The sequence below is a fragment of the Pomacea canaliculata genome, linkage group LG4 (genome assembly GCF_003073045.1).
Source record: "Pomacea canaliculata isolate SZHN2017 linkage group LG4, ASM307304v1, whole genome shotgun sequence".
Classification (NCBI taxonomy): Eukaryota; Metazoa; Mollusca; class Gastropoda; order Architaenioglossa; family Ampullariidae; genus Pomacea; species Pomacea canaliculata.
In genome coordinates, this window is record NC_037593.1 from 32,468,865 (window position 1) to 32,483,685 (window position 14,821).

General features: G+C 45.0%; 1 protein-coding gene across 1 annotated transcript; it reads left to right on the forward strand.

Moving 5' to 3' along the window:
* Positions 1–10,994: 10,994 nt before the first annotated feature.
* LOC112563277 (protein ABHD15-like) lies at positions 10,995–12,748 on the forward strand. Its single transcript, XM_025237120.1, has one exon. The coding sequence runs from the start codon at positions 11,111–11,113 to the stop codon at positions 12,218–12,220; it is 1,110 nt and encodes a 369-aa protein (XP_025092905.1). The 5' UTR covers positions 10,995–11,110; the 3' UTR covers positions 12,221–12,748.
* Positions 12,749–14,821: the final 2,073 nt, after the last annotated feature.

A 14,821-nucleotide genomic window follows, 5' to 3' on the forward strand; every position in this document is an offset into this window, starting at 1 on the left:
TTCATGAAATAAAATGTTCATAGAATGAGATATGTCTTTATTCGACTGTTGTTGCTATTATATAACAAAAGACTCACACAGTCGACGGAAAAAACACACAACAGTTAAGAATATTAAAATCCAAACAGCAATTTCTTCATATCTTCGAGACTCCGTCAGATCAGGCTCAAAACAAACACACAGTCCGCTCGCATCCACGTCTATGTTATATTCCACCCAGTCGCTACATCTCTTGTCTGTCTCTCTCTATCTTCATCCCGGAGTCTCCTTATACATTTCAAACTCAATGACAATGACAACGATGACAATAATCAACTGTATTTGTCCCAGTGGGTAATTTAAACATGGGAAGATGATCTATTTACAATAAGTTAAAAATAAAGTAGAAGAAGCTCACTGCAAGGTACAGCGTTACGGTGCACTGGGAAAGGGAGCCAAAGTATATATATACTACAAAACAAACAACAACTTGCATCAAGAATAATCATGTTTGCATCTACAACATCACACACACACCACTGACATTTCAAGTGTCTGTTACTTTTACATGTTGGCAGGGAATAGCGTTTACCTGAGTTTAGTAATACAAATTCTCTCGTTAGTAAATGTTCAGGTATAGACAAAATGCATGAAGCTTTCCTGTTTGTTGATCACAAAAAGAAGCTAAATCCCTCTGTACTACACCAATTATTAGAACAGATGTGGACAATACATGGACAGAGAGATTTCGAAACCAGATACAAACGAAAAAGACTCTCGATAAACGACTGTACAAACGGCCTAAGATTGCTTGACTAACTGGAAAAACTATTTAGCTCACGGAGAAGGTACAGTATTTGTTGGCCACGTTTAACAATGTGCTTGGTGTTTAAAGTCCATTTGAGCTGGCAATCAAAAATAGTTCCCAGGAGTTAAAGAGTTAACATTTTCATCAATTCTACCGTGCACCACACTGGGAGCAACAAAATCATCTTTGACTCTCCTAAAGTCTATATTTATTTCTTTTGTTTTGTCTACATTTAACTCCAGAAAGTCCCCTTCGCATCACTGTACAAAATTTGTTAAGGCATTGCCGCGACCTTTCCTTTGTTCCCTCAAAAGAGTTAGCAATGCAGTATCATCAGAAAACTTAATGAGGAAGCTGTTCTCTGGACTTCTGCAACTGTCAGTGTACACGGCAGGGGTGATAGACAACAGCCTTGTGGGGACCCAGTGCTTGTAACAGCATCAGAATATTACTATTTACATACACCCTCTGTTATCTGCAAGTCAAAACATCCGCTATCCACTGAACCAGTTGATATGGAAGATCAAAATCAGAAATCAGTCTCAGAGCCAGAAAGTATATGGTTTCACTGTATTGAATGCAGAACTAAAATCAGTGAAGAGTAGTCTTGGGCTTATCCAAATGTTTGTACAGTGTGTTCAGAATGAACAACTTGGCATCGAGAGAGTTGAAAGAGATGTTGAAACACTCCTCCCAACATCACAGCACAGTAGTGCCAGACACACGCACAGATCCCATCAGCCCCTGCCACTTGACCCGCCATCACACAGATGTGAGAAATAACTAGGTCAATGTCGGAGACAAGTGACTGTCTGAGTTCCCTAGCTTTATCGGAAAAATCATGGTTCTTAAAACGTGCACAGAAGTTATTAAAAACATTTGGCAAGTCTTGATCGCTCACACCATTGAGTTTGACTGATTTCCTAGTGCGGTCCGTCTTGTGATTAACAGATGCCATAGAGGTGACCTCCTGCCAGGCATGCAAAAGGTCACCGGCACAGTCACGTGACTCTATCTTGTCTTTATTCTCTCTTTTAGTTCATTTGATTGCCTCCCTTACCTCTCTGTCCGCAGATCTTTTAGCAAAGGCATCACTTTGTACTAAATACGGGTTTTCTTATTCAGTGCATGTTTCAAGCTCCTGGTTACCCACGCTTTGTTGTTTGCAAATATGAGAATGGTTTTACTAGGTATTACAGAATCAACACAGAAAGAAATGTAAGAGGAAACAACATCTGTCAGTTCATCAAGGCAATAACATGCGTTACAGAAAACATCCCACTCTGTACAATCAAAACAACCTCGCAAACATTCAACACTTTCATTCGTCCAATGATTCGCCGACTTAACAACAGGCTTCATACGTTCATGCACAGGCCTCCACCCGGGAGCCAGAAATACACTGTGGTGGTAGGAAGTCTCAACAGATGGCAGAGGTCTGGCTTTGCATGCTGCAGGGATGGTGCCATAACATCAATTCAGTTTGGTGTGTGTCTGGGTTGTTGGTCAGGTCACATACTGGTCAGACGCTTTTAAAATCTTAGGTCACAGCTGTTGAAGTGGCCGAGAATAAATTAAGATGCATCTGGTGACACGGAGACTATAGTCTGTTTGTCACATCTGCGATTACCCACCTGGCAGACGCAGCATTTGCTGTAGCGTGAATGTACACAACTGTAAAGAACAGTTGCGGAAATTCCCCAGGAAGGTAGAAGGGGCAAAGGGAGACTGACAACAGTTGGATATCAGGTGTGCAGCTTGTTTCACGCACTTTAGCAATTTTACTGTACCTTTTGTTGAAATACAAACAGACACCCTCCGCTGGATATACCGGTGATGGTTGCTGAGCGGTCGCAGCGATATGGAAGACCAAATCTAGAAATAAACAGCTCGTCGCCTTCATTATCTTTTAGCCACGTTTGGGTGCAAGCATATAGACAGCTCTCACGATCCTCCTTCATACACAGGACATGCGCCTCCAACTCATCCACCTTGTTGGGCCCTGACTGCTTGCTGCGAGCATCACAGACGTAATGGTAGCAGTCGCTGCTTCTTATTCAGTCCATATCTCGGCAGTTTGCGCTGTGTGCCTCCTCTCCTTCCTCTCTTCCTGTTAGACCACTCCATTGCAGTCATTTCTTGTGGAGTGTTCAAAGAGATGAGGGGATGGTCGGAAGAGATCTCAAGGAGAGTAGAAACTCTCCCATAGATGCAAAAAAATAACGGAATTCTTTGTTTAGTTAAATATGCAGACATGGCTCTGATTGGTCACCTGAGAGATGAGAAATCTTTGGCCCACTATACCACACAAGTGCAGGCCCTTTGCGAGTGGTTCCAAAGCAGCTACTTAGAACTAAATGTTGGAAAAACGAAAGAACTAGTTATAGATCAGAGGAAAGGAAAAGCAATGTCCATTCCATTAGTAATCGGAAATGAAGTGGTTGAAAGGGTGACAACATTCAAATATCTTGGAACAGTAATAGACGATAGTTTGAATTTCACTGAACATGTAGGGACAGTGCATAAGAAGGCACAACAACGGTTGTATCTGATCAGGAAGCTTCGTAGTTTTAATGTAAGCGAACACATCTTGGTAGATGTCTATCGTGCGCTGGTAGAAAGCATAATGACATTCAATATTGTGTCTTGGTATGGCCAGACAAGCGTGACAAACAAGAACAAACTGAGGCGCGTCATAAACACAGCCAGCAAAATCGTAGGCTCACAACAGCTAACCCTTTCCCACCTGTACGATTCAGCCCTTGTCCGGAAAGCAACACAAATCATGCTTGACCCCACCCATCCACTCTACCCCCGCTTCGAGCCTATGCCCTCAGGACGGAGATTGAGGGTCCCTCTTGCGAAAAAGAACGTTTATAGAAGGTCATTCATTCCATCGGCCATCTCTGCTCTCAACAAACAAAAAACTATAAGCGACTAGTAGACCGAACCTGACGTAATACCATCTCTGTTATCACTGTTATTATGTAGTCATGGAAACTGGTGTATTGTCCTTTTGATGCGGGCGTGTGTGTGTGGGTGTGTGTGTGCTCACTTCTGTCATTGCTGATGTTATTGTTGATGTTTTTGATTTTCTCTCTGACTGCTTGCATGCTGGAAGACACATCTCCTTTGCTGGACAATAAAGTTATCTTATCTTAGACAGAGCGGCCGCCATCTTGTTGTTGTCCTGACGCCAGTACAGCACAAATCCAAAGGCAGACACTATAGTCTTCACCACAAATCCCGAATTCGTGAACTTTCCCAGAAGTCACATCCACTTCTGTGCATGAAATGAATAGCGAAACTAAAAAACTACACACACCAGATAAAAAAAGTAATAATGAGCACATGGTCTCCCGTCGCTGCACGTGCGTAAGCGCCCTTGACTTTTCCTGCTGAACGTTCTCGAAAAAACTCTTTCCTACATTCTACTCACCGCCATTTGACCTCACTCACCACTCTGCTAGGCGTAAGTTTAGGTGTGCACCTATAAATCTTTCTAGCTCTGCCACCTTCTCTGAGGAAAAACATGCGATGCGGATGCATATAAGGCGCCAAGAGGAATTAATTGTCTCTAATTTTTTCCCTATAGCTATACAATTCATTTATACTTATATAATGCATTCTTTATTTATACAATTCAATTGTATGACTACAGTATGCGTGCAAGCTGTGTAAATATTATTTATGTATAGGTATGTTAGTGCTAAGTATAATGCGCTCACAGCATCGAGTCTCTCTATATATGCTAAATGCATATATTTTTATCACAACCAAGATTCATTTAAAAGGTATAATTAAAAAAAAAGCTCACATACACAATCAGGACCATGTTCGTATTGCAACAGAGGATATATCTATATAGTGTTTTGAAATCTACGACATAATATCTTTAAATTATAAAATGTTTTTCTGTGTTAGGCGCGTTTCGCCTTTAGTCAGCGAGTGTCGCCTGTAGTCAGAGATGTGAAGCATGTGTCACTGCTGAAGTAGCAAAACTCTCTGCTAGAGTAGACTCAGCGAGTGTCGCTGATTATTGTGTTTCCAGCGTGTGTTGCTTATTTGCCAGTGTGTTTACAAGTTAAAACCAATACAAAAGAGACTGAGGCGAGAACAAACAGGGTTTCGCCAGGACAGTTCATGAACTGACCACATTGCCACTCTCCGTATCATCAGTGAGCTGTCTATTGAGTGGCAGTCCTCCCTCAATATAACTTTTGTGAACCTTGAGAAGGCATTCGACAGGGTAGACAGGTACGTCATCTGGTGGCTGATGATCGACTACGGCATTCCACCTAAGCTCATAAACATCATTCAAGGGTTGTATGAAGACTCGTTCTGCCAAGTTATTCACAACAGCAAACTCACTAAACCTTTCGCAATGAAGACCGGTGTAAGACAGCGTTGAATATTATCAATAACAATCTTCCTGATGGTCCTAGATTGGATTATACGCAAGACAACCCAAAACAACGACACCGGTGTCCAGTGGACTTTCACCAAACAGCTAGAGGACCTGGACTTTGTAGATGACATCGGTCTTCTATCTCATCGGTAGCAGCATGCACAAACCAAACTGAGTAAGCTATCAGAGGAAGCAGAGAAGACTAGCTTAAAGGTCAACAGAAAGAAGACCAAAGTGATGAGAATCAACAACAAGCAGGAACTCCCAATCCAACTTCAAGGGGAGAACATCCTGGAAACAGACTGCTTCCCGTATCTGGGGAGCATTGCCAACAAGGACGGTGGAGCGGACGATGACATCAAAAGCAACAAGGCCGGGCATGCTTTCAACAACCTAAGCCCCATCTGGAGCTCCTAGCATTATCCTTCCGCAGTAAGACCCGCATCTTCAACACCAATGTCAAGGCTGTACTGTACTACTGTTGTATGATTCTGAAACCTGGAGAGTGACTAACGCCTTCAGCAACAGGTTCCAGACCTTTATCAACCGATGCCTACGCCAAATCCTGGGAATAAGATGGCCTGAAAAGATCTACAACAGCAGCCTGTGGAAGAGAACCAACCAGAATGCCAGTAGCTAAGACATCAAAAAGCGCAAATGGGGCTGGATAGGACGAACAGCAGAGCACATCAGTTATCATTTTTACAGGGATGGGGAGTAGCTGTAGCCTAGCTACAGCTACTGTAGCCGGCTACAAATTTTGTAGCTTGTAGCTTAGCCAGCTACAAATTAAAAAAAGTAGCTTGTAGCCGTAGCTACATTTTAGAAAGTAGCTGTAGCTTGGCTACATGTTGGCTACTTTCACGACTGTAGCACTCTAGTAGTGTACAAAGTATAATGTCTTTGGGTTGTAGATTTGCATCTATATTCCAGAATGTTCAGCACGGCAGCAATGTAAAAGATAGAATGTCTTTGTGCGAGGGAGGAAATGATGTTCAACAATGTAGCGATGTTCAAAAATGTCTTTATTGCGACGAAATAGAATGTCTGTGCTAGAATGTTCGAGGGGAGGGAGAATAAATAGCAGGGCTGACAGTGGTGTGGGACCTCTTTGTGAATTGGAGAGAGAGAGAGAAGTTAGGCCAGCTGCTGAGGAAAAAAATACTGAATTAAAGAAAACTTCAGTGTGGAATTCAATCTCTGTGTTATTTCTGGTACGACAGCCACTCTACGTAGCCATTTGACGTGTTGCTTACACGACCATTCGTCGACAGCGTGTCAGCAAGACGACGACAGCCACTGCTCTCACTGCTCGGTGTCTTGACAGCCAGACACCCACGTGTCTCGCACGCTCAGTAACCGGAAGTACCGGGTCGTCCATGTGGCGGGAGCGATTTGAAAAACGAAGATGGACGTACCCATCAATTTCCAGCCTTATTTGAAATTTTTTACATTTTGCGAAGCCACAAAATGTGGCTATAGTTTCAAATGCAAGAATGGGTGCGGCAGCACGAAAAAGTACTCAACGAACAAGACGTTACCGGCACCCCTGAGACAACTACCTTCCTGATGTCTGGATTGTCACAGAATGTCAGTGAACTGGACAAATAGCCCACGGTCAAACAAATTTATTTGCGCACCAACACCGTCTTGGCAAGCAGTGCTGCGGTTGAGATATAGTTCAGTCTGGCAGGACTTATCATGACAAAGCTGCGCACTAGGGGGACAGACAGCAACTTCGAGGCCAAAGTTCTGGTCAAATTCAATTCCATGAAGGACTAAAAGAATGTAGATTTGTTTTAAGGTTACCGGTACACTCCAAAAATTAAAATCCATATTTTAAATATCTTTAAGGGTTTTTAAATATAGAGTAACAAAATAACATAAATATAGCACTTTAAAACTGGTTTTGAGTACCTAAAGTGAAAATTGTGACTTTAATCAACGTTTTTGTTTCAAAACGTACAAGCATTTTAAAAACAAATTTACACAATACCATAAGTCATATACCAAAGGTTTTGGGTTTTTTGTAAACTAGAGGCACTGATAAGAAAACTGATGCATAAGGCGTTTTGATATCTCAAGATTTCTAGGAGATATAAAAAATCAGACATGGTACCCCCCGACTCAGTGTGAATGTGGCAATTAAATATTTAGAAAAATGTTAATTTTATCAAAAGTAATGTTTATATCATATTCTCAAATGCATCACTTTGTAGCTTATGCATTTCTAAACAAAATTGCAAAATTGTACTGCTGTAGCACAAGCCAATCTTGAGAAATATGTTTTTATAGTTTAGGACTGGATGTCAAAAACGACAAACAGAGAAATTCAAGCTTAAAGATTTAAAATAAATATATCTTGTATCAGATCATTTTTGAAAAATATATTTCAGTGTTTATATGCTACATTTGACATCCTACTATATAATTAAAGTCTATTCTAGTATGTCAGGACTATACTTTTCACCCTATCAGCTTTTGGAAACAGTTTGTGTTCCTTTCTTTGTTTTCAGTGTCAGTGTTAGAAAAAAAATGCCTTATGATCTGCTTGCCTAAATTAGATTAAGCAGTGTTTTACTTATATTCCATGCAAACTCATTTATTTCAATGGTCTGTTGTTCATTGTCACAGTATTGATAAGAGGTTGACATTTTTCATCACCACATAACCTAACTTATTGAAAATTCCACCAGGTACCTGATACTTAAGCATCTGTTTAGTTTTCATTTCTAAGTAATAGGGAGCAAATAGTTATAGAAAACAAATGTTTATCGGAAAACTTATATAATTTCTTTTGTCACTAAAACAGGATGAGGAAAAAGATCCAGAAATGTTTAATATAATCGTAAAATACGTGTACTTATTGTGTGAAAAAGGCGTGGGGAGGAAGGGTGCAAGGAATGAATGAAAGCATTTATGGATTCACTAAATAAAATTGTCGGTATATCGCAGTTCTCCGTTTTATTATTATAATAAAAACTTTGTAAAGCAAGTAATAGTGTTTAGTGTGTATGTTTGATGTTTGTGTATGTTGCTACAGCCAGCTGGCTACAGCTAACTTGTTATAACATCACGCTTTTAAAAGTAGCCAAAAGAAGCTGGCTACATTTTAAAAGTAGCCCAAAGTAGCTGGCTACTTTTTGCAAAATTGTAGCTGTAGTGTAGCCGGCTACATTTTGAAAAAAAAGTAGCTGTAGCCTAGCCGGCTACAAATTAAAAGTAGCTTGCCCATCCCTGCATTTTTATCAACTTACATAACAAACACGCAGCACCTATCGAAAGTCCCTTCCTATATTATTCACACACCTGCCGAGCTGACATCACAGACAGCTGACAGTGAAGTGACGCACGACGGTAGAATATTCTGGATGTGTGCACCCTGGATACACCAAGCTCTCCTCATTCCCACCTTCCAGTAGGTCTGCCTTCCCGAGATGCCGCCGTCATAATGCGCCCCCTGTCTTCACAGCCACAACAACACCACCACCAGCACCAAAAACAACAACAACTCACACTAAAATCGTCGTTATGCAAATAAGGAGAGGGTTGGAGGCTAAATGTCATAGTTCATGTGTTGCCATGGCATGTCAGCGTCCACCCGACATTCTGTGTCTATCGTCTGTAGTTGTTACCAACCGATCAACTGTAGCTTGTCACCAGTGTGTCATGTCATGTAACCTGACTGTAGCTTGTCACAGTGTGTCATGTCATGTGACCCCACTGTAGCGTGTCACCAGCAAGAAACATGTTTGTGTGACGACGGTGTAGATGTGTACCTGTTGGTCTACCTGTACTTAGCAGACGACAGTCCAACAGATGCTCCGCCGTTTGTGTGTAAAACACGGGAAGTGTGTATGTACAATAATAGTGTCGGTCCTGTGACAGGCAAGTGAGGCACAAGAGGACATGACTGTCATGGCTTCCTGTTGTCAAACAGGTTGACACATTTGCTGCGATTGTGTACAGTGTACAGTGAACACCGTTGTCATGCCAATGACCTGTGGGCTCCACTGACATACACAGGAGCTGTATACTGCTCGATATAACTGTGAGTGTGGGGCCGCGCAGTTTGCTGTGAGTGAACAGTACAAGGGGACTGTAATGTGTCACTAGGGGACTGTGAGAGTGTCACTAAGGGACTGTGAGGGTGTCACTAGGGGACTGTGAGAGTGTCACTAAGGGACTGTGAGGGTGTCACTAGGGGACTGTGAGGGTGTCACAAGGGGACTGTGAGGTGTCATTAGGGGACTGTGAGAGTGTCACTAAGGGACTGTGAGGGTGTCACTAGGGGACTGTAATGTGTCACTAGGGGACTGTAATGTGTCACTAGGGGACTGTGAGAGTGTCACTAAGGGACTGATAGGGTGTCACTAGGGGACTGTGAGGGTGTCACTAGGGGACTGTAATGTGTCACTAGGGGACTGTGAGAGTGTCACTAAGGGACTGTGAGGGTGTCACTAGGGGACTATGAGGGTGTCACTAGGGGACTGTGAGGTGTCACTAGGGGACTGTAATGTGTCACTAGGGGACTGTGAGGTGTCACTAGGGGACTGTGAGGATGTCGCAACAAAGCATTGTACAGACGCACGTGTCATCAGTCAATGAGGAGACAGCGCCATCTGTTGGACACGTGTGTTAACATAGCACCAGCCCCCTTCATGCATACTCTCATAGGTGTGACCTTTCTCTACAGGTCAGGGGTCAATGAATGCACCCAGCAGTGACACCATCATGGAGAGCATGCTTACAGTTGATTGTCTGTTGACTTTGCTTTGTAAAGTAGGAAAACAGCTTTTTCACTCCCTGCTTTCTTCCACAGACCTCAGTCGTCATCTGTGTTTGTAGCCAGGTGGTGATGAGGTGAGGTGTGAGGTGTGATACGTCACAGGTTACTGGCCACACGGTTTACAGTCGTCCGGTCACACTAACTCCTGCTCACTCGTTATTCTGAACTGTGAACTCTGGGGAGCAAGTCACCGAGCTTCAGTCTACAGATTATTTTCTTTTCTGCAAAACATAATGAGCTACACACATAGCAAAGTAGTAAAGAGACTTAGTGGTATCGTGAGTGGTTCACAGTGCCAAAAGCATATCAGGTGAATGCTAAAGTCCAGCCTCTCCTTTCGTGACTTCCCCTCTTACATACTTTCTTACATACACACAAACATCCGAGAGATGGACTATGCTGATTGAAAAGGTCAAGTTCCGCGACCCTACATCTCAGGTCAGGGTTTGTGAGGGCAGTGAGTGAGTGAGGGCAGTGAGCGAGGGAAGTGAGTGAGTGAGGTGTCAGAGCCTGACAGCAGCTCTTTGTGGCCTCACCCAGGCTGTCAGGTGTCACCTGTCACCTGAGTCCTGCCTTCCTCTCATGTGCAAACAAACAAACAAACGAGAAACTTGTTGACAAACAAACAGCGGCTGGTCTGGTCGTACTGTATAGAGTGTAATAGGTCACGTGTGTGGTGGTACTGTATAGAGTGTGGTAAGGTCACGTGCTCCTTGTTGCAGGTCCCATGGTTGTGGGGGAGGATGGAGCGAGCGGGTTGCGGGCGGCTGTGGCGCTGTGTGTGATGTACTGGCTGCTGCTGTCCTACCCACTGACACTGGCTCTCACCTGCCTGGGCACGCTGCTCATCACCGTCCTCATCTACCTCAAGGTAAGACTTGTTGATTGTCCTCATCTACCTCAAGGTAAGACTTGTTGATTGTCCTCATCTACCTCAAGGTAAGACTTGTTGATTGTCCTCATCTACCTCAAGGTAACCCCCCCCCCCCCGTCCATCATTGTCCTCACTGACCACAAAGTCAATGCTTCTCCTCGTCATTTTCTCTCCTTTGCTTGTCTTGTGTTCCTTCATCTGCTTCTCCCTGTCTTCCTTCTGTTAGCACCCTTCTAGCTTCGTTACCACCCGATGTCTCCCTCCCCAGCCCTCAAGGAGAGCCGGCCACGCCCTCTAACCCCACGCCCTGTAAGTTGTCTGGGCCTGCTTGCCTGCCGCCAGGGGGCGCACTTTGCGCGCGAGTACCTACAGCTGCACGACGGAGGGCTGCTGGCCCTGGACTGGGCGGTGGGCAGTCAGTACGTCTCGCCTGCTCACCCGCTGCTGCTGCTGCTGCCGGACCTGACAGGAAGTGCCGTGCAGCTGTCGGCGCTGTGCTGCCAGGCCTTGACCTTGGGGATGAGGGCAGTCGTGATCAACAGACGCGGACAGGCGGGTAGCATTGTCAGCACCCCAAAGCTACCTGGTTATGGAGACACCTCTGACCTCCGTGAGGTCATTGGGTACCTGCAACGCACCCACCAGAGAGCCGCCCTTTGCGCTGTCGGGGTGGGGACCGGGGGAGACGCGCTTCTGTCTTACCTGGGGCAGTTCGGCTCTTCCGCCAGGCTCTCGGCCGCCGTGTGCATCTCCCCATCATACAACGCGGCTGACACGCTCCACGGCCTCCCCACACCCTACCTGCAGCTCTACCTGTCCCACCTGAAACAGGCGGTGCTCAGCAACGCCCAGGTGTTCGGGCCCCTGGTGCAGCGGGCGCGAGGCGCGTGGTCCGTGAAGGAGTTCGACCAGAAAGTGGTCAGCACGTGCGCCGGTTACAATGACCTGGAGGACTTTTGGGAGGACAACGAACCGCTGCGGGAGGCCGACGAGGTCAGCGCCCCCGTGCTGTGCGTGTCCAGCCTCGACGACCCGGTGTGTCGCCCCCAGCACATCCCCTACGACCTCTTCCGCGCGCTGCCCAACTTCTTCCTGCTGACTCTGCCCCACGGGGGCCACGCGGGCTTCCGACAGGGGCTGGGCGGCCTGTCCTGGGCCGAAGCCGCCGCCATGGACTTTGTGCAGGCCATGCTCAGCTTTCAGCCATGCACGTGCTACGTGGCCAACGGCGTTCACGTGGCCACGCAGACCAACGACTTGCTGGACTGGACGCCGGACCCCCTGACCCTCGACCTAATGACCTTAGAGCCTGAAGACACGAGTCGACTTCCTCGGACGCTGCCTGCGGAGTCGCACGGGTGACGTGCGTGCTGGTGACGTGAGGCTGTGTGACGTGACTGCTTCAGCAGCGTGCTGTGACCTGCCTGTGACCTCACACTAACTTGGAGGTAACGGAGGGGTGAGTACCCGGATTATTTGGGACTCCCCCCACCCTGAGTACGGTGCGCCATACCCTGAGAGACCTTCACTTGTGACCCCGACGCCCACCACCTGGACAAGAAGAGGGACAGGATGGACACGCAGGACCTGCCACATAGACTGCAGTGGTCACGTGACGGGACGCCAGGACCTTGACTGTGATGGCGACAAGCAAGTCATTGACCTCTGTGTCACTGTCATGTCACGAAGTTGTATGTCATATGTTAATTGGAGGTGTAGAGGATGTTGACAGACGACTTCCTACTTCTGGGAGGAGCCTGCTGCCTCGCTCTGGTGGTCAAGGTCGTCAGAAAGGTCTTGAGGTCAAGGTCGTCAACATCGAGAAGAAGGAGACGAATGAGAACAGGTGTGACACTGTAGGGAGTCTGTGTGTGAGTGTCAGCTAGGATGTACTAGTCAGTGACTATGTCAGCTAGGATGTACCAGCCAGTGACTATGTCAGCTAGGATGTACCAGCCAGTGACTATGTCAGCTATGTCAGCTAGGATGTACCAGTCAGTGACTATGTCAGCTAGGATGTACCAGCCAGTGACTATGTCAGCTATGTCAGCTAGGATGTACCAGTCAGTGACTATGTCAGCTAGGATGTGCCAGCCAGTGACTATGTCAGCTAGGATGTACCAGCCAGTGACTATGTCAGCTATGTCAGCTAGGATGTACCAGTCAGTGACTATGTCAGCTAGGATGTACCAGCCAGTGACTATGTCAGCTAGGATGTACCAGTCAGTGACTATGTCAGCTAGGATGTACTAGCCAGTGTGTGGATGTACTAGCTCTCTGCTCGCCAGGATGTGTAGAGCCACTCGTGTGTCTGCTGCAGGATACACATTGTGTACAGACTAGGATCTCGTGCATCCCAAACAATAAATAACAACATAAATAAACTATTAACATCTTATCACAAGTACAACTCGTGACTCGTCTGTTTCCTGTCCTCGTTATTGTCAATGTGCGAGTGACTGCGCATGTCTGCATAGTGACTGACATGAACTTCCGGCAGACACTGTGACATAGCAGACACTGTGACACAAACACATGGCAGACACTGTGACATGAACGTCTGGTTGAGGTCAAAAAGCGCAAAAAATCAACTGTTTGCTGTGTCATACGGGTATGTACATCTCTTGTATGTGGGCGAGGTGGTGGGAGGGCGAAGTAGGGGACTGTGTGCGCATGCGCTGTGAAATGGAAACTTCCTGACAGGAGGGCTCTACACGTAACACTTACGGGTGGAAGGTCGCCATGTTTCTCCAAAGTCTTACCCTTCCCCCACCCACCCCAAGTCAGGGTCGTGACACTGTTATCATGACATGGGGTTGCGTCGTCACGTGGTATGTGTCTCACGTCTGTCCTCGTCAGTCAGTTCTGGGCGTCACCCGCAAGTCAGCACGTCACCGTTGTTGACACGGTGATGACGTCTGTTGAGTACGTCACTCTAATGAACATGGCGGGTGTAACGTTGACACGTGTGTGGCCCACCTGTCTGTGCGTCACTCTACTCTATTCACTTGAATGCAGCACGTCACTACTGTGTCATAGCTTCACGAGACTGGAGCAGAGAGCTTAGAGAGAGAGAGGGTGCACTCCTCCTTTGTCCTTACTTGTTTGAAAAGTAGTGACGCAGTTACGTCCCTTCGCTACGTGATGCTACGCGCAGTTGCTACTAGCAACCACTACTAAACAAAGTCGTCGCTAGTAGTGTTTATCTTTGGAGTAAATATCTAGGTGTTTGCGATATCAAATGTCTTTTATCTAAGAACAGATTTTTGTGTCTTTTATTCATGAGAATTGCTTAGATGAGGGCAGTTTGGGAGAGTTTTAATACATGTCTGACAGCTGACTATATTTAAAAAGGATAAATTTAATAAATTCAAACAGCACATCCATGAGCACAAATTTGCATTTATTTCAAATCCATAAAATTCTAATTTATGAATATGAGAAAAGCAGTTAAAAACAGACTTACACATAAATATAAACAAGCCACATTCAGAAGACTTGCTCACATACTGAGACAGAGATTTCTGTTTACATACAGCATGAGCAATAAATTCTCACACAAATCATAATAATCATACTAACAAATCATAATACTACTATTAATAATAATGTACATATTTATGTACATTCATATCCATTATTGTAATAACATTGGTTGACAATTTAAAGATAACAGCGATGCTTACTATGAAATATACAGCAAGCAGATACTCAAAAGGGATCATTCACACATGTCCTTTAAATAAAGATTTATAATATTTTCTTTCACACTGTTCGAAAATAATTGTAAATTACTTTAGCTTAAAAGCTACAAATGAAAAACTTCAACATTTTTTTATTTCTTTTTGTTCCTTTCTCAAAGAAGACACAGAGCTATCTTTCAAGAAAAATGAAGGTGAACATTAATAAATTAATTAATCACACTTCCTTTCAGATCACATGCACCAAGTGGACAACAGAGGT